This window comes from Ranitomeya imitator, chromosome 4, assembly GCF_032444005.1.
Source record: "Ranitomeya imitator isolate aRanImi1 chromosome 4, aRanImi1.pri, whole genome shotgun sequence".
Lineage (NCBI taxonomy): Eukaryota > Metazoa > Chordata > Amphibia > Anura > Dendrobatidae > Ranitomeya > Ranitomeya imitator.
The window spans coordinates 83,165,429-83,190,625 of NC_091285.1; the positions used below are offsets into that span (position 1 = coordinate 83,165,429).

The window sequence follows — 25,197 nt, forward strand, 5'->3', positions numbered from 1 at the left end:
TTTTTTTTTGCGGACCTGCAGCGTTTCTGCACCCGTTGACTTCCATTGAATCAGGCACATCAGCAGCAAATCCGCAGATGTAAAAAAGACCTGCAGATTTGCTGCGGATCTGAGTGTGAGAAACGCTGCAGATCGGTAGGGGGAAGAATGTGTGGGCGGAAACTATGTGCGTGTATGTGTGTGCGGGGGTTTGTGCGTAGTATGTGTGAGTGTGTACGTGTTTGTGTAAGCAGCCATTGTCTGATGGGACTACGGCTCCCATCCGGCTATTAATGCTCACAGTCATAGCATTGGCGATGATGGGAAAGTAGTCCCATCAGACAATGCATGTATTCAGTAGTAAAAAAAAAAAACATACAGAACATACGGAAGACATACATTACAGACAGTACATACAACATATAACATACAGTATATTCTCGCTAATCACCTAGTCCCCGAAGCCCTCGATCTCCTGTAATAAAAATAACATAATAAACCAACCTATGGCTTTTGGTGAAGTGGGTCTAGGCAAGGTATTTCTACATGCAGCTTTAAAGGTCTCTTCTAAACCTTTCTTTTTGGCAGTTTTGGCGTTTTTTCACTAATCGTGTTTGGATTTCTGTCTATATGTCACATGACTTTAATGTAACTGTTTGATCTATATACGTGTCTATGGTATGGACATTTATTGTAACACCGCCATTTTATGCCATTTAGTTGTAACAAAACCACTTTTGCCTGTTTACCCAGGGTGGTGCCACCAAGATCTATTTGGCTCTTTTCAGGCACCATTGGCCACCTTTTAACTTTTGTTTGTTACTGTTATCAATAACATTTTCTATTTTTGTTCAATTTACGTTTCTTTGTCTATATGCTTCTATTTATCGGTAATTAACGTAGAACTATATATATAAATTTAGTCCTGTACTTCTGTACTTCGGATGCGGTTATTTCTCTAATTTTTTTTTTATGAAAGGAGATGTCACTGTTCTACAGGGCCTCCCGCCATGTACTGACAGGCGGAGGTAATCCTCCATGGTGTATCCCTCCGCCATCAGGAGAGAGGTCAGCTGAGTTCATTCTCTCACCGGCAGCGCTGTGAAAAAATTCCCACTCAGTATTGCCGTAAAGTGAGCCTGAACTCAAGTAACCTCTTCAGTGATGCACTGCAGGAGCCATTGTCTCCTGTCAGTGCATCGTGGGAGGCCCTATAGAGCAGTGACATCACCCAATGTCACTGTTCTATAGGGGAGATCGTCGTGGGACACTCGTTATTAATTGGACTACGTTGGAACAGAGTATACACTATTGGTTTATTATTTTTTGCAGGTGATTGAGGGCGTTGGGGAATTAGGCATGGTTGTAAATATGGTGAAATTAAGAATATTAAAATACTTTTTCTTGCTGTGTGTGTGTGTCTTTATTTAACTCTTTCACTACTATAGGATTAATAATGGATTATTTATATAGCACCATTGATTCCATGGTGCTGTACATGAGAAGGGGTTACATACAAATTACAGATATCGCTTACAGTAAGCAAACTAACAATTACAGACTGATACAGAGTGGCGAGGACCCTGCCTCTGCAGGCTTACATTCTACAGGATGGTGGGGATGGAGACAATAGGTTGAGGGTTGTAGGAGCTCCGGCGTTGGTGAGGCGGTAGCTTTGGTAGTGGTGAGCAGGTAGCAAGGTCCGTGCAGGCTGTAGGCTTTCCTGAAGAGGTGGGTTTTCAGGTTCCGTCTGAAGGATCCGAATGTGGTTGATAGTCGGACGTGTTAGGGCAAAGAATTCCAGAGGATGGGGGATATTCTGGAGAAGTCCTGGAGGCGGTTGGGTGAGGAGCGGATAAGTGTGGAGGAGAGAAGAAGGTCTTGGGAGAACCGGAGATTGCGTGAGGGAAGATATCGGGAGAATAGTTCAGAGATATATGGAGGAGACAGGTTATGGATGGCCTTGTAGGTCAGTATTAGTAGTTTGAATGAGATACGCTGAGGAATGGAAGCCAGTGAAGAGATTTGCAGAGGGGGGAAGCGGAGGAGTAGCGAGGAGAGAGATGAATTAGTCGGGCAGCAGAGTTAAGGATGGACTGGAGAGGTGCAAGGGTGTTAGCAGGGATGCCACAGAAAAGGATGTTGCAGTAGTCAAGGCGGGAGATGAGGACATGCACAAGCATTTTAGTAGATTGACGGTTGAGGAAAGGACGGATTCTGGAGATATTGAGCCGGAGGCGACAGGAGGTGGAAAGAGCTTAGATGTGCGGTTTGAAGGACAGGGCAGAGTCAAGGATTACTCAGAGGCAGCGGACTTCCGGTACGGGGGAAAACATGATGTCGTTAACTGCGATAGATAGGTCAGGTAAGGAAGATCTATGGGATGGAGGAAAAATGATGAGTTTAGATTTGTCCACATTGAGTTTTAGGAAGCGAGAGGAGAAGGAGGATATGGTTGATAGACCCTCCGGGATTCTGGACAGCAGAGAGGTGACGTCTGGCCAGAATGGTAGATTTGAGTGTCATCAGCATAAAGGTGGTAGTGTAATCCATGGGACTTTGAGTTGTCCCAGGCCAAGTGTATAGATTGAGAAGAGATGGGGACCTAGAACAGAGCCTTGGGGTCTCCAACAGAGAGAGGGTGGGATGAGGAGGTAGTGTGGGAGACGCTGAATGTGCGGTTGGAAAGGTATGAGGAGATCCAGGATAGGGCGAGGTCTTTGATGCCAAAGGAGGAGAGGATCTGTAGTAGGAGGCAGTGGTCAACTGTGTCAAAAGCAGAGGACAGGTCTAGAAGGAGGAGTACAGAGTATTGTCCGTTAGCTTTTGGCTGTAAGTAGGTTGTTAGTGATTTTGGTCAGGACTGTCTCAGTTGAGTGATGGCAGAAACCAGATTGTAGATTGTCAAAGAGCAAGTTAGATGAGAGGTGGGAGGAAAGTTTAGCGTTATCGTGCTGCTCCAGGAGTTTGGAGGCGAAAGGGAGCAGCGATATTGGGCGATAGCTGGACAGGCACGATTTTGGCATGTTTGAAAGCAGAAGGGAAGGTGCCAGAAGTTAGTGATAGGTTGAAGAAGTGGGTTAGGGATGGGATAAGTGTGGTGGTGAGGTTGGGGAGGAGGTGGGATGGGATAGGGTCAAGCGCACAGGTGGTGAGGTGGGGTGCGATTTGGAGAGGAGACAATTGGATAGGTGTCTTATTGATGCCTCTCCATTACTAACCGGGCTTGATGTCACCTTACAATACAAAGGTGACATTAACCCCTTATTACCCCATATGCCACCGATACACGGCAGGGGAAATAGAGGCTAAGCGCCGGAATTGGCACATCTTACAGATCCGCCATTTCTGGAGCGGATGCGGGCTGGTGTTTTTTTTTTTGGGGGGGGGGCCCTATTTAAATAGCCAGTAAAGGCTATGCACACAGCTGTGGGCTGATATTAATAGCTTGGGAAGATCCATGGGTATTTCCCTTGCCATGCTATAAACATTGGCCCAGTCACTGGCTTTCCCTCTCTGGACTGGAAAATTGCGCGGGAGCCCACACAATTTATTTATTTTTTTTAAATTAAACGGATATTGCATTTAAGGCCGGGGTCACCCTTGCGACAAACTCGCACGTCAATACCCGGCACTGCCGCCGGCACTCGGGACCAGAGTGTGTGGCTACATGTATTTCTATGCAGCTGAACGCTCCGCTCTGAGTGCCAGCAGCAGTGCTGGGTATTAAGGTGTGAGACTCGTTCGAGTTTCTCACATGTGTGACCCCGGCCTAACGCAGATTTTTTCTGTCTATAGGTAGGTATGTCTGTCTGTCTATAGGTAGGTATGTCTGTCTGTCTATAGGTAGGTATGTCTGTCTGTCTATAGGTATGTCTGTCTGTCTATAGGTATGTCTGTCTGTCTATAGGTATGTCTGTCTGTCTATAGGTATGTCTGTCTGTCTATAGGTATGTCTGTCTGTCTATAGGTATGTCTGTCTGTCTATAGGTATGTCTGTCTATAGGTATGTCTGTCTATAGGTATGTCTGTCTATAGGTATGTCTGTCTATAGGTATGTCTGTCTATAGGTATGTCTGTCTATAGGTAGGTATGTCTGTCTGTCTATAGGTAGGTAGGTATGTCTGTCTATAGGTACGTCTGTCTGTCTATAGGTACGTCTGTCTGTCTATAGGTACGTCTGTCTGTCTATAGGTACGTCTGTCTGTCTATAGGTACGTCTGTCTGTCTATAGGTACGTCTGTCTGTCTATAGGTACGTCTGTCTGTCTATAGGTACGTCTGTCTGTCTATAGGTACGTCTGTCTGTCTATAGGTACGTCTGTCTGTCTATAGGTACGTCTGTCTGTCTATAGGTACGTCTGTCTGTCTATAGGTACGTCTGTCTGTCTATAGGTACGTCTGTCTGTCTATAGGTACGTCTGTCTGTCTATAGGTACGTCTGTCTGTCTATAGGTACGTCTGTCTGTCTATAGGTACGTCTGTCTGTCTATAGGTACGTCTGTCTGTCTATAGGTACGTCTGTCTGTCTATAGGTACGTCTGTCTGTCTATAGGTACGTCTGTCTGTCTATAGGTACGTCTGTCTGTCTATAGGTACGTCTGTCTGTCTATAGGTACGTCTGTCTGTCTATAGGTACGTCTGTCTGTCTATAGGTACGTCTGTCTGTCTATAGGTACGTCTGTCTGTCTATAGGTACGTCTGTCTGTCTATAGGTACGTCTGTCTGTCTATAGGTACGTCTGTCTGTCTATAGGTACGTCTGTCTGTCTATAGGTACGTCTGTCTGTCTATAGGTACGTCTGTCTGTCTATAGGTACGTCTGTCTGTCTATAGGTACGTCTGTCTGTCTGTCTGTCTATAGGTATGTCTATCTATGTGTGTGTAAACATTATTCTCCAATGAAGTATGTAAAAGAAGAGGTTGTACAAAGAAAATACATCACAATTCTTTTTTTTTTGTTAAATACTATATCTTTATTTAGGTTACAAAAACACATACAAATCTGCATGACAAAAACGCATCAAAATCCTCATAAAAACACATCAAATCCACACCTGCGTTTTATGCCAAGAGAGGAAGAATCTGCACAGAAAATTACACAGCCAAATCTGCAACGTGTGCACATACCCCTTACCCTCCTTGTGGAGTGTGTCAGTGACTGCTTTCTGGACATCTGTCAAGTCAGCAGTCTTCCCCATGATTGTGGAGATACTGAAACAGAATAAGGGACCTTTTTAAATGCTTAGGAAGCCTTTGCAGGTGTTTCTTGTTAATTATTCTAGTTTACTGAGATATTGACTTTTGGGTTTTCATTGGCTGTAAGCCATAATAATCAACATTAACAAAAATAAACGCTTGAAATAGATCACCCTGTGCGTAATTACTCTATATAATATGCGTTTTACTTTTTGTATTGAAGAACTGAAATTAACTTTTTCCCCCTTGCCCCCATGATGTCATTGTGTAACTCTTTAGGTACTGTCACACTAGACGATATCGCTAGCGATCCGTGACGTTGCAGCGTCCTCGCTAGCGATATCGTCCAGTGTGACAGGCAGCAGCGATCAGGCCCCTGCTGGGAGATCGCTGGTCGGGGAAGAAAGTCCAGAACTTTGTTTCGTCGCTGGACTCCCCGTAGACATCGCTGAATCGGCGTGTGTGACACCGATTCAGCGATGTCTTTGCTGGTAACCAGGGTAAACATCGGGTAACTAAGCGCAGGGCCGCGCTTAGTAACCCGATGTTTACCCTGGTTACCATCCTAAAAGTAAAAAAACAAACAGTACATACTTACCTACAGCCGTCTGTCCTCCAGCGCTGTGCTCTGCTCTCCTCCTGCACTGGCTGTGAGCGTCAGTCAGCCGGAAAGCAGAGCGGTGACGTCACCGCTCTGCTTTCTGGCTGCCCGGCGCTCACAGCCAGACCAGAGAAGCAGAGCGCCGAGGATAGACAGCGGTAGGTAAGTATGTAGCGTTTGTTTTTTTACTTTTTAGGATGGTAACCAGGGTAAACATCGGGTTACTAAGCGCGGCCCTGCGCTTAGTTACCCGATGTTTACCCTGGTTACCGGGGACCTCGGGATCGTTGGTCGCTGGAGAGCGGTCTGTGTGACAGCTCTCCAGCGACCAAACAGCGACGCTGCAGCGATCCGGATCGTTGTCGGTATCGCTGCAGCGTCGCTATGTGTGACGGTGCCTTTTCTCTTTTTTGTCCATTTAATCTGTCTGTTCTACTGATAACATACATGCTTGGTCTGAATAAAACCTCTGTCTGATGTTGAAACATGTAACCCTTATTCTTTTAACAAATTCTTGTGTAGAAATTTCTTACCTGCCAGTCGCAATCGGCAGAGCTTTTATCACCCCCTTTTTATTTCAATTTTTTCAATCTCTTTTCTGATACATGGTGGTTCCTGGTCCTGGGGGAAGTGCAGCTGATTCCTTTCACCTCTGGTATTTGCACCTCGCTCCAAGGTGAGCGCAGTGCTATCTGCTCTGTCAGACCTCACCATCTGCATTTTATTAAGGAATTCTGCACTATGGAACTCCCGGCTTTTTTACGCTCATTGGGTTCATCTTCTCCTCGTCAGGCTTTTCTGACTGTTGGTGCCTCCACACCACTTCTTCTGTTCTGGTTCCTGAGCAGATTCAGGAATAAAATTAGGGTTTTAATAAAGCTAAAGTCATATTTGTTGCTATTCTATCTTTGTCTTGTTCACCTCATGATGTTGCTATTCACGGTTCGGACACTAGCTGCTATCAGTAGGCGATAGAACATCGCTATCAATGGGCCAAGCAAATGTAAATAAATTGTACTATCCAATGCATATACAGCTAGTCAGTTACTTAACTGCCTTTAATTATTTATCGCAATTGCAGCTAAAATTCATCTTACTCAAGACAACATGGAATTACAGTTTACTGAGGGATTCAATTACAGCTGGCTCAGAGGATGACGCTTCTTTGTACTAAGCGTTTTGTTACACCTCATAGTTGGATTCACAGCAACATTGCTAACTGCTGTGTAACATACTCTTTACTGCATCTAAAAACATTACAGAGAGGCAAGAGTAAAAGTTTCTAATGTTTCTTCGTTCAGTGTATGGGAGACATCTTAACAACTACTCTCCACAGGGACAACTGACAAATAGTCTGCAGATGGGAATCCTCTTGAAAAATGCAGAATATATCTGCATGTTATATAATGGCCCCCAAAAATGTTATTTTTATGTACACACTCACCAGATCAAGTAAAGTTACCTGAAACTACAGTTATGCAGTAATGTTCTGTCATGCAATAAATGCCATTCGCCAGAATAGGAGTCCGTTTCCCCTGTTTGCCCACTCTGTCAGGAGTGAGCGGAGCAAATGGTTGCACGTGGCTAGTGTAACTTTTTTCATTTTTTAGTGAATGGCTTTTTCCTTCAGTCCCATAAATCTTGTATGGAACATTAGCTGTAATGCACATTACTTTCCATTTTGTCATGATGCAGTGAGGAAGATCAGAGAAAATCTCTCTAAAGGTATAGGTTTTGAGTTTATAGTATACTAGTATGATTCCCTTAGAAATGGCATCTAGTGACCCCACGAGTCAGCATAGTTTGACCATTGAAAGAGAAACTTGACAAAATGTGTTTAACAGTTCTGAAAATACTAACAAGTTTACACTATTTTACATTTTTAGGGTGAAAAGAAGACTAAAACAACTGTCCTCACCGCTGCTCTTCTTTTGTCTGGAATACCTTCTGAAGTGATAAGTCGTTCACTGGATACATATGGCAAGATGGTGGATGTTTTTACTGACCTCTGCGTTTACTTCTTCACCTTTATATTCTGTCATGAAGTACTTTTATTGTTTGGTACAAACGATCTTTGATTAGTCATGCTTTTAAAAGACTGAGTATAACAGTCCAGGCTGATTTATTCTCATATGGAGTCTAAATTATTAGCAACATCATAGTTGACAAATTTACAGTCTCGTTTATCATATATGAAATTGGAATTTGAAGTTTCAATTTGTATAACGACTAGAAAGTGTCTATGAAATAAATATATTCCCCAGAATACTTTATCAAAGAAGAGTTCATCAATCTTTCCTTCCAACAAAGTACTGCTCAGCAATGTCCACATGAAGGACTCCTGTCTCTTGTATACATCGCTGTAGAAACAGATTCTGCTTTCGCCACACGTTATTGTACTTTGGCACTTTATGCTGATTAGGATGGGTTATCAATATCAAAGCAGTGGGGGTGCGACACCTGTCACCCTTGCCACTTAGCCGATCCTGATGGCAGTCGGATATTCTCTGTTGCGGAGGCGAACTGCATGGCTTTGACTTGCGGCAGCGGGATATACTGCATATTTGCCCCTATTGAGATAAATCGGCATGAATTTGCATACCTCGCTGCAACCGCTATATAGTTGACAGAGCTGTGTAGTTCAGCTCTGCAGCTGAGCACATCCAACCGGCATCACGAATGGTTGGTCAGTGGCGGTGCCAGGTGTCGTACCCCGACCAATTTAATATTGATGACCTATTCTATTCTAAGGATAGGCCATTTAATATAAAGCACCAGAAAACTCCTTTAATATAAGCTTTGCTCATGGAAGTTTTAATTTCCTTCATTCTTTATTCCCAAACTTTTATGCCATAAACTCATTTTCTTGAGGGCAACATTGAAGCCATTTTGTATACTTTTGCATATTTTGGTTGTATTTGATCTGAAATAATACTGTTTGGTTTTTTTAGACTATAGCAGATTGTCCTTGAGAATTCTCCTATTTGTACGTGTGGTCTCTTACATCTCAGCCAAGCACATTTCATGCTGTTTTGGGGATTTTTCTGGTTGAAATGCAGTTGTGCTATATTTTAAACCTTTTTCTTTAGATATTGTTGATTAGCTTAACTGAACCCCATGAGAAATACATGGTCTTAAAACTTCCATTCTGCCCACTTAGTGATATTGGCTTGTGTAATACCCACCTTACTTATAAAAACCGCATTTCCATATGTGTAAATGTGACATAGAAGTGTGTAATGAATGTCAGCCACGTTGTAGACTTGGACGTCTGAATGAGGCTAAATCTATAGTAACACAGGTCTGGGTTTTACATTCCAGTTCAATTCGTGTTTTTAACAATACAATATGTATCCATTGTGTTCTGTGTGGCTGTTCTCATATCCGTTGTTTTTTAGGGGAGTGTGGGATGGCTGAGTGCCCACCAAAAAGAGACATGCCCATTTTTTTTGAGACTTGTATCAAAATCACATATTATAGTCTATAGGTCCATTAAAAAAATGCTCACTGACTGCTAGGAGAGGCTTAAGAAACCGCCATCAGTTTTTTGGTGGTGTTTTTGCATATAAGAAAAACTGACCAACTGCTGATGGTTAAAACTGACACTGACCAATCAAGAAGGAAAATCTGATCTAACACACTGGTAAATATCGGTATGTTTTTTCACGCACGAGAAAAAATGGATGTCTTGTGAATTAGTCCTTAGGCTTGTGCTTACTGTGACATTATCCCCTTCACGACCTTTGACATGTATTTACATTAAAGGTCATGACCCTGCCTTTGATATGGACTCCGATGCTGAGCCTGTATTTTTCCTCCCACTTGATGGCTAATTTAATAGTTGCAGGTGGAGCACTGCTCTGACCTTGGCTGTTATCATGTTAAATCCTGCTGTCAATGACTGACAGCAGGATTTAACACACGCCACCAGAAAGCATGTCTCAAACCCCGCCCATCAGCACCATGGCACATGATCACGGGGCGCCGATGGGTTGTCATGACAGTCGGAGGATATATCTCTATTACAGGCGATCTAACGATAAGGATTGAAGTCCGTAAAAAGTGGGAAAAAAAAGGTTCAAATCAACACATTTTGCCCCATTAAAAATAAAAAAAAATTTTAAAATACACATATTTGGTATCGTGACATTGAGAAATGTCTGATCTATCAAAATATAAAAACAATACTATTGGTAAACAGCGTAATGGGAAAAACAACCAAAATGCCAGAATTGCGTTTTTTGTCTGCAGCAATAAGAAGCGATCAAAACATCGTATCTACCCTAAAATGATATCCATAAAAACAGCGGCTCAGGGAACAAAAAAATAAGCCCTCACCCAGCCCAAGACTCAGAGAAATGAAAACGCTACAGGTCTCGGAAAATGGCGACAAAAGCAAAAAATTTTGGTTCTTACAAATTTAGAAAAAAATAATTCACTTAAATATTAATAAAAAAATAATTAAAAACAAAACCCTATACATGTTTCATATCTGTGTACTCGTACTGACACGGGGAATCCTATTGCCAGGTCAATTTTACCATATAGTGAACATGGTAGATAAATAACCCAAAAAACAATTGTGTAATTGCACTTTTTTTGGTAGTTTCAAAGCACTTGATTTTTTTTCCCCATTTTCCAGTACACTCACTGTATGGTAAAATCAAAGGTGTCATTCTGTCAATATGGGCGTGTGAGGGCTTGTTTGTCCCCCAACATACAAGCCCTCACACGGCCATATTGACGGAAAATTAAAAAAGTTATGGCTCTTGGAAGAAGGGGAGGAGCAAACAAAAACGTACAATCGCAAGGTCAAGAAGGTTTAAATAACATTTTAATTCTTTCAAACCCTCAATCGTATATACAGCGCTGGCAAAAATTAAGAGACCAACACATCAACACCCTTTCATGGGCAGCCCAATCTCCAGACCTGAACCCCCACTGAAAACCTCTGGAATGTAATCAAGAGGATGATGGATAGTCACAAGCCATCAAACAAAGAAGAACTGCTTTCATTTTTGAAGCAGTGTTAAAGACTGGTGGAAAGCATGCCAAGATGCATGAAAGCTGTGATTAAAAATCATGGTTATTCCGCAAAATATTGATTTCTGAACTCTTCCTGAGTTAAAACATTAGTATTGTTTCCAAATGATTAAGAACTTGTTTTCTTTGCATGATTTGAGGTCTGAAAGCACTGTTTTTTTTTTAAATTTTCATTCAAGTAATTTTTATTGAAAATTTTCTCAACCATGTCAACAAGACATAACACGAGAGGGGAGGAAATGGTGGGGGTCGAGGGGCAAGGGAGAAGGGGAGACACATGAGGACATAGGGGAAGGGACAAGAACAAGGTAAGAAGACAAATATGATCTACGTACGCAGCGTAGATAGCTTATGCAACTATAGAAACCTTTATAGGTGGATATTTGTATAACAATCAGTAGTTGGTACAAAACAGTAGCAAATAATGCAGGTATAGCAACCTAGAAAACTGAATACCTCTAATTGGTTTTATTAGTTAGGAAAATCAATAACTCAAATATTTTATGTAGTAGAAGAAATAAACAATGTAAGTTTAACATTTATCAACATTCTGTAATTACAAGAACCCACATATGTATGACCAGATATATTCGGGATAAATCTCTAACCAGCGATGCCATTTGATGGCAAATTTTTTAAAACCTGCATTGGCGATGGAAAATTTATATTCGTAAGATTTATGTAGGGAGACCAGATCAATAATTTCTTGCGTTGTAGGAGGGCAAGGTTTTTTCCAATGGAATGCAATGGAATTTTTAGTTACGAGGAGAATATGTGCCACAATGGGCCTAAGAGAGGGGTTAATACGGTCAATACCTATGGACAGCAGTGCGAGTTGAGGGGAGAGGTCAATCTTCCCTTTTGCTAAAGTGTTTATAATGTTGGAGATTCCTCGCCACAATGGCTTCAGTTTAGGGCATTGCCAGAAAATATGAAGTATGTTTCCCCTTTTCCCACAATTCCTCCAGCAGTCAGGAGAGATGCCATCATTTATGGAGAATAGCCTTGAAGGGGTTAGATACCACCTAGATATCATTTTGAAGAAGGACTCTTGCAGGGTTAAGGAGATCGTGGACGAGTAAGTGTAAGAAAGGGCCTCCTCCCACTCTTCTGTCTGGAATGTAGTTTGAAGGTCTCTCTCCCACCTAATCATGGAAGCAGTTTTGGTAAAAACCATATTCTTGCTGAACCACCCATAAATGTACCTATAGCTCCAGAAGATGCTATGGCCAGGATTACACAGCAGGTTAATAAAAGGTTCTGAGAATGATGGTTTATTTGCGATAAATTTTTTTACTTGGCTTTTTACTATCTGGTAGTCCCAGAAGGCTGAGGACGGAACGGCAAAAGTATCCCTTAGTGATTTAAAGGGAAGGAAATTTTTTCCATTGAAAATATCCCTGAGTTTCAGAATTTGGTGATTTGCCCAAATGGGGTTGATTATTTCATTATATGTACTGAAGATAAAGGATAAGTGCATGTTTCCAAGTGTTTTAAATTTATTTGGCTCGGTGTTCAGGTTGGCAAATTCACGCCATGCATCATATGACGCCATGAATACAGGGTGTGATCTATGGCTCCAGGTTTTAGATTTCAGAAGTTGCTTAATAATTAGGTCTTATGGCGCTTGGTTTAAGTTTATGAAGGTTTCTAAATCTACCCATGCAGGGGTGTCATCTGTGGCCCACCAGAAGTAACTCTGTTTTATTATGTTAGCATTGTAGTGCGCAATTATATTTGGTAGACCCATGCCTCCTGAGTGTTTGTTTTTATATAGTACTCCTTTGGCCACCCTAGCTCTCTTATTCCTCCAAATGTATGTGTTTATTAGATTTTGGATATTATTCAGGTATGGGGTGGGGATAGGGACAGGAATAGATCTGAATATATATAAGATTTTTGGTATTGTGAAGCATTTGACAGCCAGATTCCTTCCCCACCATGTCAGGTCTTTGCCGGAAAAAAACCCTAGGTCGAGTGAAATATTTTTTCGTCAGCAAATCTAGATTTGTTGATATTAGTGTGTTGAGGTCTCTGGTAATTTTGATACCCAAATAGGTGATATCCTCCTCTGCCCAACTCCATGACGTATGTTTTTTAATCTTTTCAATTTGTCTGGGATTAAGGTTAAACTGAAGGATTTGGGATTTAGCCTCGTTTATCTTAAAGTAGGAGATGCTAGAAAGTGTCTCAATCACTCCTCGTACTCTGGGGATGGAGGTCATAGGGTTAGTCAGTGTTAAAATTACATCGTCTGCAAACAGACCGATTTTGTAATTTTTAGAGGGCGTTTGAAATCCTGAGATATCCGAATCTTCTCTGCTGCTTTGGGCCAGTGGTTCCATTGCCAATGCGAAGAGCAAGGGGGAGAGGGGACACCCCTGACGGGTACCATTCAATATGTCGAAAGGGGTTGATAAGTGGTTGTTGGAGAAAATTCTCGCTGAGGGTTTTGAGTAAAGGGCCATAATAGCGGACATGCTTTGTGAGTCAAAGCCAAAATATTGCAAGGTGGACCTCAAATAGTCTCAATTGAGCCTATCAAAGGCCTTTTCGGCATCTAATGAGATGACCACAGAAGGGATCTTTTTTGAGTTTATTAATTTTATAATATCGATGATCCTTCTGGTGCCATCCACCGACTGCCTGTTCCTGACAAAGCCAATCTGGTCCTTGTCAACCATTCTTGGCAGAAAACCATTTATCCTGTTTGCTAGTAATTTGGCATAGATTTTAATGTCTGAGTTGACCAGTGAGACCGGCCTATAGTTTGCGATATTGGACCTGTCCCCCTTGCCCTTCGGGATTAGTATTATTGTGGCCTCTAGCATCTCTCGGGGAAAGGAACCTGATTTGGCCGCCTCATTGAAGATTCTTGAGAGGGAGGGAGCAAGCAATTCTTTAAATGTCCTGTAGTACTCGTTTATGAAGCCATCTGGCCCCGGAAACTTAAACTGTTTTAATTCTCCCATCGCCCCCAGAACCTCCTCTGTCGAGAATGGGGCATTAAGGTCCGAGAGGTTTTCCTCTGATAATTTAGGTAGGGAGAGGGCGTTTAGAAATGTAGAGGTATTTAGTTGGTTGGGTTGGATATGGTTAGGGTCTGTTTTGAGATTATAAAGTTTAGAGTAAAACAAGGCGAACTCATCTACCACATCTTGAGGATGATGCAGCAGGGCTCCTGTTGGGGATTTAATTTTGTTGATGGTGTTTGCAATTCTCTGCTTTTTCAACTTACACATCATGTGTCTTGTGGGTTTGTTTAACGAGGAGTAGTTTTTAAACTTGGAGGATTTTACCGCTGAGTCGTAGAATGAAAATATGAGGGTTCTGAGTTCCTATCTCAGATTGATTATTTCGGAGTGAACGTTCGATGAGGGGGATATACAATTTAATTGGGACATTTCTTTGGATCTAATTAGGGCCTGGAGTTCTTTTATTTTTGCTCTGTTTGACCTCTTTTCCCTTGCCGATATCTGCATCATTATGCCCCTAATCACTGCCTTATGAGCATTCCATAAAGTAAATGGGTTTATTGATTCTGAGCCATTTTTCTCAAAGTAGTTTTTTATTGCTTTGTTTATGGTTTCCTTCTGGAGTGGGTTGTTGATGGGGAGTGCGTTGCTTTTCCATAAGAATTGTTTCCTTGAGGGAGGTCCAAGGATTAGCTCAGCAGTGACCGGGGCATGGTCAGAAATAGTTTTAGCGAGGATGTTAATGTTGCTAAATCTCGTCAGGGAAAAAACGTCACAGATAATAAGGTCTATCCTGGAAGCCATGTGGTATATATCTTGAGTAGTGGGTGAATTCCTTTGATGTGGTGTTTAGGCATCTATAAACTTCGTAAAATTCATTTTGGAATAGCCAATCATTTAGAGTAAGGGATTTGTGTCTATTTTTTGCCGTAGAATCCATGTGCCCGTCCGGGACTACATTAAAGTCGCCTGCTATGATCAATTCTCCCTTCCTAACCTTTGCCGCCTTTTTTATTAATTTGCTAAGGAAACGGATATGTCCCTTGTTGGGGACGTATGTGTTAACTATTGTGAGTACTTGATTGTTAATGTTGCAGATCAGAATGTGGAAGTGTCCCCCCTCGTCCATGACCTCCTCTATGAACTCAAACTGCACGTTGTTGCTTATTAATGTCATAACCTCTGCCTTCTTTCTTTGTCCGCAAGATTCGTATGTGTGCATAAATCTCCTATCATCGAATTTAGGATGGTCACCCCTCCTAAATTTGGTCTGTTGGATACACATGATATCCATCTTAGATTTTGATAGTTCTTTTTTTGATGCTGAATCTTTTTGGGGGGCTGTTTAGGCCTCTGACATTATACGTCATTAAAGAGATTGCCATGTTCGAAAGTGTTTAAAGTATTCTGAGTGTGGAAATAGTGCTGGTTAGGGGAATGGTCTATTTGTGGGGTTTCTGAAATCTGAAGACAGTAAAGAGAAACTGTAACCTGTGGAAAAAAAGCAGTTAGATGGTATATTTACGCAATACTTGATTTTAGTAACTTGAAGAGAGGGATTCTCCGTCTTCTTGTCTTCTCAGAGGAGGAATCAACGGCGAATTCCTTCTTGAACGGGGGAAAGTTCGTGAAAGCTCCAAGCGAAGAGGAGCATCCTCCGGGTTGGGGAACCATAATAAATCGACAAACAGATAGTCAACAGTTAATGAACAATGTAACCAACATATCACCTTAATAGGCTATATCAACTGACCCTTGATACCAAAGGGTGAGCACTGAGAGCAAGGTATAGGTAGGGATGGATGGGAAACCAGGTATTCATGTTTCAACATGTGAAATAATAAAGAGATATATATATATATATATATATTTTTTTTAATTTTGACCATTTTACTTAGTCAGAAAAAAACCCAAATTTATCGCTTGGAAATTCGGAGACATTTTGTCAGGAGTTTATAGACTACTAGATGGGGGCCCGATTCTTACGCATCGGGTATTCTAGAATATGTATGTAGTTTATTTATGAAGTTTTCAGAATAATGCAATTTATACACAGGATTCAGCCGGCCGGCCGCGATCAATTAGCGAAGTGTGGTTCAAATTCCGTGCCAATTCGCGTCTGGACTGCGCCTGTCGCTGATTGTTCGCAGCTGGGCGTGACCAATCAGTGAAGCCAGGGCCGGTCCAGGTTTTTGAGGGCCCCGGGCGAAAGAGTAGAGTCTCAGTGGTTCCCCCTCTTTAAGACATACCACGATTCATGATGCACAGATACAGCAGAGAAATATAGCACAGCCAAGTATTGTATAACACAGCCCACGTAGTATATAACACAGCCACGTAGTATATAGCATAGCTGCATAGTATATTGCCCACACATAATATATAGCACAGACACGTAGTATATAGCACAGCCCATATACACTGTGTTCCAAATTATTATGCAAATTGGATTTAAGTGTCATAAAGATTTAATTGTTTTGTTTTTCAAATAAACTCATGGATGGTATTGTTTCTCATGGCTCAATGGATCACTGAAATCAATCTTCAACACAGGATAATTAGTTTTCCAGGTGATTCTAATTAAAGGAAAACTACTTAAAAATGATGTTCCACATTATTAGGCAGGCCACAGTTTTCAAGTAACATGGGAAATAAAAAAGATCTATCTGCTGCCAAAAAGCATCAAATAGTGCAATGCCTTGGTCAAGGGTTGAAAAGATTAGATATTTCCCAAAAACTTAAGCGTGATCATTTTACTCTTAAGAGATTTGTGGCTGAATCTGAGCACAGACGTGTTCGTGCTGATAAAGGCATAATGAGGAAGGTTTCTGCCAGGCAAGTTCATCGGATTAAGAGAGCAGCTGCTAAAAAGCCATTACCAACCAGTAAACAGATATTTGAAGCTGCTGGTGCCTCTGGAGTCCCTCGAACCTCAAGGTGTAGGATCCTTCAAAGGCTTGCTGTGGTGCACTACTATTCGGCCACCCCTAAACAGTGTTCGCAAGCAGAAACGGTTGCAGTGGACCATACATACATGAAGACTAATTTTCAAACAGTCTTGTTTACTGATGAGTGTCGAGCAACCCTGGATGGTCCAGATGGATGGCGTATTGAATGGTTGGTGGATGGCCGCCATGTTCCAACAAGGCTGCGACATCAGCAAGGAGGTGGAAGAGTCATGTTTTGGGCCAGAACCATGGGGAAACAGCTGGTAGGGCCCTTTAAGGTTCCTGAAGGTGTCAAAATGACCTCTGCAAAGTATACAGAGTTTCTGACTGACAACTTTCTTCCATGTGTAAAAAGCAGAAATGTGCCTTCAGGAGCAAAATCATCTTCTCATGCTGCAAAGAATTCCTCTGAGTCATTGGCTGCTATGGGCATAAAAGGAGATAAACTCATGGTGTGGCTACCATCTTTCCCTAACCTCAACCCTATAGAGAAACTTTGGAGTATCATCAAGCCAAAGATCTATGACGGTGGGAGGCAGTTCACATCAAAACAGCAGCTCTGGGAGGCTATTCTGACTTCATGCAAAGAAATAAAAGCGGAAACTCTCCAAAAACTCAAAAGTTCAATGGTTGCAAGAATTGGGAGGGTGATGTCAAAGAAGGGTTCCTATGTTAACATGTAACTTGGCCTGTTAGGATGTTTTGGAGTTAAATAGCTTTTTCTTTATCGCTTCATTGGGGGACACAGGACGACCATGGGTGTATGCTGCTGCTGCTGCTAGGAGGCTGACACTATGCAAAAAAAGGAAAAGGCGTAGCTCCTCCCTGGCAGTATACACCCACCGACAGGCACCAAGTACCTCAGTTTGTGCTTAGTGTCTGTAGGAGGCAGACCTGGATCTTCAGATCCGCTATTAACCTTGATTCCTTTCCAGGTTTTATTTTTATTAACGTTTTGGCTTTCTCTTTCAGATCACAGCATTCAGGGATCCAGGGTGCAATCTTCTACCCTGCCTCCCCAGGAGGGTGGCTGAGCGAGCAGTGTGGTGTCGTCCGCATCGCAGCTCTCAGACCGCCGGCAAGACATTATCCTCTGTCACCCTCCCAGGTGCTCCAGGGTCTTTATGGTGGCGGTCCTTGCCAAACGGTCCCCGTCACCCCTCTCCTCGGAGAAGGCTGAGAGGAAGACGGTGGTCACCAGCGGTGACCCTCCCCCTTGTCTTTGGGGTTGAGGCCGTCTTCTGGACGAAGGATTCAGTTTCCAGCAACCCCTCTCTCTTTGAGCCCCTGGACGATCCTCTCTCCCCACTCTACCTGCGGAACCGGATATGCAGGTACCAGCGCTTCAGCAGCCGCTCCACAGCAGCAGTAGCTTGCCCTGTCTAGATGTACAGTGCTCTCACACAGAGTCCCGGCCGTTTTTACTTTCACTTTCACAGCTGCGGCCGGCCACGCCCCTCCGATAGGCCACGTCCCTTTTAGGACGCGCTTTTTCGGCGCTCTTTTCCTTCTCCACTCAGGATGGCTCTTACATCTGGGGCACGCCCTGCCCTTTCGGTGCGGCCCTGTCAGGAGCCTTGGCTTATTCCTCACAGCACAGCACCGCCCCTTCTTCACTGCTGGCACTTCCTGCCTCAGCTGCTCCGTGCACAGGAGACATCTTGCGTTGGGGGACACAGACAACTCTGCTCTGCGGTGCGGTAGGATTGTGACGCTATATTGGCCCCTCCCTCGGTATTATCCATACCACTGTAGGCCCCTTAGTCTTTTCTGTAGTATAGTACTGCAGAATATCCTTATATTCAACTCTTCTGGAGCCTTCCCTACCAAACCTACCATAACTCACTACGCCTGTGCTCGTAAGATAAAGTGGTCAGTAGGCCAATCGTCGCCTCTCTGCCAGTCCTGCAGTCCTCCTGCCATGTCTGCCCCGCAATAAGCTTCTGACTCTCGGGATGGGGTGATCCCCCTCCCCCTGAATGGGCCGTTGCTATCTCGCAGTCGGTCTCCGATTTGACTAAGTTATCTCAGTCCCTGCTCCAGGCGCTTGAACGTCTTCCACAGCTTCCTTCAGCCACCAGTGCTCCGACCGTCTCCCATGGCGAGTCGGCTGCACCTGACCCTGAACCACAGGGAGACAAATCAGCCAGCCGCTCTAGAAAGAGGACTCTGGCTCTTCGTCTGGTTCTCCGGGTCCCTCCGCAGCGCTCAAACTTCTCTCCTCCTCCCAATTCCCCTCTTCGGAGGAGGACATTTGGGTCTGATGTGGATTCCCAATCCGGTTCTGAATCCGATTCAGACCAGGCTTCTAGCATGCAGGCTGTCGTAGATGGTCTTATTTCTGCTATCTCGCAAACCCTCAAACTAAAACAAGATGAGGTTTCCCCCCAGGATTCCTCTGTCTCATTTAAGCGGGTGAAGCGTCCCTCTCGCTCCTTTCCTACCCATGATGAGTTTGATTCTATCCTGTCTAAACACTGGGAACATCCTGAAAAACGTTTTTTGGGTAGAAAACATCTGGACGTGCTCTATCCCTTTAGCGCCGATCTTCTCTCCAAGTGGGCTGAGTCCCCTAAGGTCAATCCGCCGATTTCCCGTCTTTCTTCCAAGACGGTTCTCTCCTTATCGGACGGCGTATCGCTTAAGGATACATCGGACAGACAAATTGAGGCACTGGCTAAGTCAGCTTTCGAGGCAACGGGTGCTTCTCTCTGTCCCAGCTTTGCTTCCACCTGGGTGGCTAAGGCCATCTCTGCCTGGGCCAAGATCCTCCGTCGGGGCATTTTGGCTTCGGCCTCCCCTACAGAGCTGGCTGACCTCGCAGACCAGATTAACCACGCAGGGAAATACCTTCTCACTGCCTCCCTAGATGCAGCAGCCTGTTCGGTCAGGGCAAGCAGCAACATTGTCTCTATTCACCGCATTCTTTAGCTCAAAGCATGGAATGCAGATGCTACTTCCAAAAAGTCTCTCACCAACCTGGCGTTTAAGGGTTCCAGGCTTTTTGGTGCTCGTCTGGATCAAATTATCTCAGACGCGACTGGGGGCAAGAGTACCTCTCTCCCCCAGTCCAAGCCAAAACGCTTCTTTAACCCAAAGGGTCCTCGAACATTTCGCCCCTTTCACCCGTTTGCAGCCTCAGATTCCACATCGCAACAAGAGGGACCTACTACTACGGGTGAACGTAGAAAACCCTCTTACAAGCCTGCTCCCATGTAGAGATCCAGGGCTCCACCTCCCAGGTCTTCCGGACCTCGTTCCAACAGATACCGTTCCAAGTGACGGGTCGCCCCCACCTTGGGAGTCTTTCCAGGGTGGGAGGCAGGCTTCTTCTCTTCAAAGACACCTGGCTGTCAGTGATCAGCGATGCCTGGGTCAGAGAGATTATTACCTCCAGGTACAAGATCGAATTTTCTACCCTCCCAGAAAATCGCTTTTTTTCTCTCGTCCCCCAAAGCAACCGTCCCATTTACCCAGCTTGCTTCAAGCCAGAACGTCTCTGGTCGCCGCCGGAGTCGTAGTTCCCGTTCCTTCCGAAGAACGTTTTTCCGGGTTTTATTCGAACCTTTTTGTAGTCCCAAAAAAGGACGAGTCTCTTCGCCCTATCCTGGATTTGAAGCTTCTGAACTGCCACATCCGACCTCGCCACTTCAGAATGGAATCCCTGCGGTCAGTGATCGCCGCCATGGAACCCGGGGAGTTCCTCTGCTCTGTCGACATTCAAGATGCGTACCTTCATGTCCCCATCTGTGTATGGCATCAGAGATTCCTTTGGTTTGCTATCGAAGACAGTCACTACCAATTCACGGCTCTCCCTTTCGGGTTAGCGTCTGCCCCCAGGGTCTTCACCAAAATCATAGCGGCGGTCATGGCTCTCCTCCGTTCCAGGGGGATCCTCGTTATCCCCTACCTGGACGATCTGTTGATCAAGGGGTCCTCTCGTCTAGACTGTGCTCACAGTCTCCAGGTCTCTCTGGACACTCTGACCCGTCTCGGCTGGATTATCAACCGGACCAAGTCCTCCCTGATTCCGTCCAAACGACTATCCTTCCTGGGCATGGTGTTCGACACGAACTTAGCTCGGGTCTTCCACCCAGAGGACAAGTTCTCAGTGCTCCTCAAGGCGGTCCGCCTTCTCAAACGCCCAGCTCCCCAGTCGCTTCGGTTCTGCATGGGAGTCCTGGGAAAAATGGTGGCCTCCATGGAGGCTGTTTCTTACGCCCAGTTCCACACCCGCCCCCTCCAGCTATTCCTCCTATCTACCTGGAACAGGTCTTTGGACTCCCTGGACCGTCCCGTCCACCTTCCTCTCCAGGTCCGTCAGTCCCTAACCTGGTGGATGCTGTCCTCCTCTCTCCTGAGAGGAAGATCATTTCTTCCCCTTCAGTGGCAGGTCATCACCACCGATGCCAGCCTTCTCGGGTGGGGAGCAGTCTTCCGACAGCACACGGCTCAGGGCCGTTGGACCACCCAGGAAGCTCTCCTTCCCATCAATCTTCTTGAGATCAGGGCAATCTTCCTTTCGCTAATCCACTGGCAGTCTCTTCTGACGAATCTTCCCGTCCGCATACAGTCGGACAACGCCACGGCCGGGGCGTACTTAAACCACCAGGGCGGGACTCGCAGCGACCAAGTAATGGCAGAAGCGGCAAAGATTCTTCGGTGGGCGGAACGCCACGTTCTGGCCATATCAGCCGTTCATATCCCCGGGGTCGAAAACTGGGCAGCTGACTTTCTCAGTCGCCAGGGCCTAGCAGCGGGCGAGTGGTCTCTCCACCCCGCAGTCTTCGATCAAATCTGCCACCGCTGGGGCACGCCAGACGTCGACCTTATGGTGTACCGGATGAACCACAAGGTCCCTCAGTTTGTCGCCAGATCCCGGGACCCTCTTGCCGTCGGCCACGACGCTCTGGTAATTCCATGGTCCCAGATTCGGTTTCCCTACCTGTTCCCACCCCTCCCCTCGATTCCAAGGGTGATAAAGAAGATCAAGTTGGAAGGGATTCCAGTCATACTGATAGCGCCGGACTGGCCAAGGTGGCCGTGGTACGCCGAGCTCGTAAACATGCTCGCGGACACTCCTTGGAGAATCCCGGATTGCCCAGACCTCCTCTCGCAGGGACCGCTCTACCACCAAAGTTCTCAGTCGCTGAGTTTAATGGCATGGCTGAGGCCGCAGTCTTGAAGAACTCTGGTCTCTCTCCTCAGGTCATACAGACCATGATCAGAGCCAGAAAACCGGCATCTTCCCATATCTACCATAGGTACTGGAAAGCATTCTTCCGGTGGTGTGAAACTAATGAAGTTTTTCCAATGTCCTTTTCTCTTCCGGAGCTTCTCGGTTTCCTCCAGTCTGGTCTCGATTCGGGCTTATCCCTCAGCACACTCAAGGGACAAGTGTCCGCTCTGTCGATCCTCTTCCAGAATGACCTTTCCTCCATTCACCAAGTTTGGACTTTTCTACAGGGAGTTGCGCATATCGCCCCTCCTTTCCGTCCTCCCTTGGAACCTTGGGACCTTAACCTGGTCCTTGGTGCTCTTCAGGCTGCTCCCTTTGAGCCTCTTCATGACGTGTCCTTTTCCCTTCTTTCTTGGAAGGTCGCCTTCCTCATTGCCATTACATCTATCAGGAGGGTCTCTGAGCTGGCAGCCCTGTCATGCCGTTCCCCCTTCCTGATTCTTCATCAGGATAAGGTCGTTCTTAGACCGGTTCCCGAATTCCTTCCCAAGGTGGTCTCGGCTTTCCACATCAACGAGGACATTGTCCTTCCATCATTTTGCCCTTCTCCGGCTCATCCTTCGGAGAAGTCCCTTCACAAGCTTGACGTGGTCAGGGCCATTCGGTTCTATCTTTCTAGAACTGCTCCTTTCCGTCAATCCGATTCTCTCCTTGTCGTTTCTGAAGGCCGTCGGAAGGGCCTTCAAGCGTCTAAATCCACTATCTCGCGCTGGATTCGCTCGGCAATTTCAGAATCATACCGTGTTCATGATGCACGTTCTCCTCCGGGGGTGCGAGGTCACTCCACCAGAGCTGTCAGAGCTTCTTGGGCTGTTCCTCACCAGGCCTCCGCCTTGCAAGTTTGCAAGGCCGCAACCTGGTCATCTTTGCACACGTTTACGAGGTTCTATCGGGTTCGTACCCAAGCCTCGTCCGATGCAGGTCTTGGTAGGAAGGTACTGCAGGCGGCGGTCGCACACCGGCCGACCTGAGACCTTTTCTCATTTCCTTTCTACCCACCCTTTTCCGGGACTGCTTTTGGACGTCCCATGGTTGTCCTGTGTCCCCCAATGAAGCGATAAAGAAAGAGGGATTTTTGATACTTACCGTAAAATCTCTTTCTTGGAGCCTTTATTGGGGGACACAGCACCCTCCCTACTTGGTTGTTCTGGTACCGTGTTTGGGGCCTGGAGGCCCTAGTTGAGTTGGTACTTTTACTATTATCAGTTCTGTCTTTTCTCCTACTGCTTTTTGCACTAACTGAGGTACTTGGTGCCTGTCGGTGGGAGTATACTGCCATGGAGGAGCTACGCCTTTTCCTTTTTTTGCATAGTGTCAGCCTCCTAGCAGCAGCAGCAGCATACACCCATGGTTGTCCTGTGTCCCCCAATGAAGGCTCCAAGAAAGAGATTTTACGGTAAGTACCAAAAATCCCTCTTTTGTTCAGTGAATGTGACCTCCTAATGCTGAAAATTCCACAAATGAGCATTTTTTTTTAGTTCTTTAAAACAAGGCTGTGGAGTCGGTAAGCCACAGTTCCGACTCAGACTCCGACTCCTTCATAAATGGCCAATTCGTAACAATAAATTTACTGTTGTCAAATATTAACATCGTGCTTATTCAGTTTCTCACCATCATATAAGTAATCAGACTACTTAGAGCAAAAGCTATATTTATTAGAATACAATTAGAAAATAGCAAATAACTTTTCTAAACTCTTGTAAGTAAATATTCAATAAACACTGTTATGCAGTTAATAAGAACATCTAGTCTAGAGGAGGAGCTTTACTACTAAGAATTTGCAACACATTTTCTCTTTGTTTCATACATTGTAAGTAGGGGGGTTGGGGCAGCATGAGGTTAACCAAGTATAAGATTAGATAAGGGCAGTGGAGAACAGTGACACACAAGAAGTAAGAAATGTCTATCTCCAGCAGAACTGCTTATCACTGTTGTTCATAGTTTGATAGAACATATATATTTGAGTAACATTTACAAAATTCATATGAAAGTTCAATTATGAAAAATTAATACATTTTTTTTTAAAGCTGGTGGCGGAGTCGGTACATTTCTACCGACTCCGACTCCAACCAAAACTAACTCCGACTCCACGACTCCGACTCCACAGCCCTGCTTTAAAACATATCAAATGTTTAGAAATTCTACTGTGCCAAATAATTTGGAACAGTGCATTTTGAGTTTTTATTCATTTTGGAGATTATACTGTTATCATTGGGAGGTTTCTTCAATGAAATTCAATGTATGCTCTAACGGGTGATGACTTTTATTAGACTGACTGTCATTTGCACCGACCATTTAGGAAAATCCGAGAAAAATGTAATTTGCATAATAATTTGGAACATAGTGTAGTATATAGCACAGAGATGTAGTATCTAACACAGCCCACGCAGTATCTAACACAGCCCACGTAGTATATAGCAATGTGGGCACCATATCCCTGTTAAAAAAAGACTTAAAATAAAAAATAGTTATATACTCACCCTCCGTCAGCCCCCCGGATCCAGCCGAGGCGTTTACCGATGCTCCTCGCGACGCTCCGGTCCCAAGAGTGCATTGCGGTCTCGCGAGATAACGTAGCGGTCTCGCGAGACCGCTATGTCATCATCTCGCGAGACCGCAATGCATGGACCAGTCACCGGAGCGTCACGAGGAGTGGGAAAGGCCTCGGCTGGATCCGGTGGCCCATGGAAGGTGAGTATATAATGATTTTTTATTTTTTTAAATTATTTTTAACATTAGATCTTTTTACTATTGATGCCGCATAGGCAGCATCAATAGTAAAAAGTTGGTCACACAGGGTTAATTGCAGCGTTAACGGAGTGTGTTACACTGCGGCATAACGTGGTCCGTTAACGCTGCCATTAACCCTGTGTGAGCGCTGACTGAGGGGGAGTACGGAGCGGGCACTGACGGCAGGAGAGTAGGGAGCGGCCATTTTGCCACCGGACTGTGCCCGTCGCTGATTGGTCGTGGCAAAATTGCCACGACCAATCTGCAACTTGGGATTTCCTTGACAGACAGAAGGACAGACAGAAAGACGGAAGTGACACTTGGACAATTGTATAGTAAAGAACATTTTACTCAAAAATTATACGTATAAAGATAAAATATCAGACAAACTGAACATTTTGCAGTGGTCTCTTAATTTTTGCCAGAGCTGTATATACAGTGGGGGAAATAATTATTTGATCCCTTGCTGATTTTGTAAGTTTTCC

At 44.6% G+C, this 25,197-nt stretch overlaps 1 protein-coding gene across 1 annotated transcript in view; it reads left to right on the forward strand.

The window, feature by feature from the left end:
- Window positions 1-8,058, forward strand: part of CAMLG (calcium modulating ligand) — a 31,954-nt gene extending 23,896 nt beyond the window's left edge. The window contains exon 4 of the mRNA XM_069763852.1: window positions 7,664-8,058. Within this exon, the coding sequence (XP_069619953.1) occupies window positions 7,664-7,855 (192 nt within the window). The 3' untranslated portion in view covers window positions 7,856-8,058. The remainder of the gene's footprint in view (window positions 1-7,663) is intronic.
- The last annotated feature ends 17,139 nt before the right edge of the window (window positions 8,059-25,197 follow it).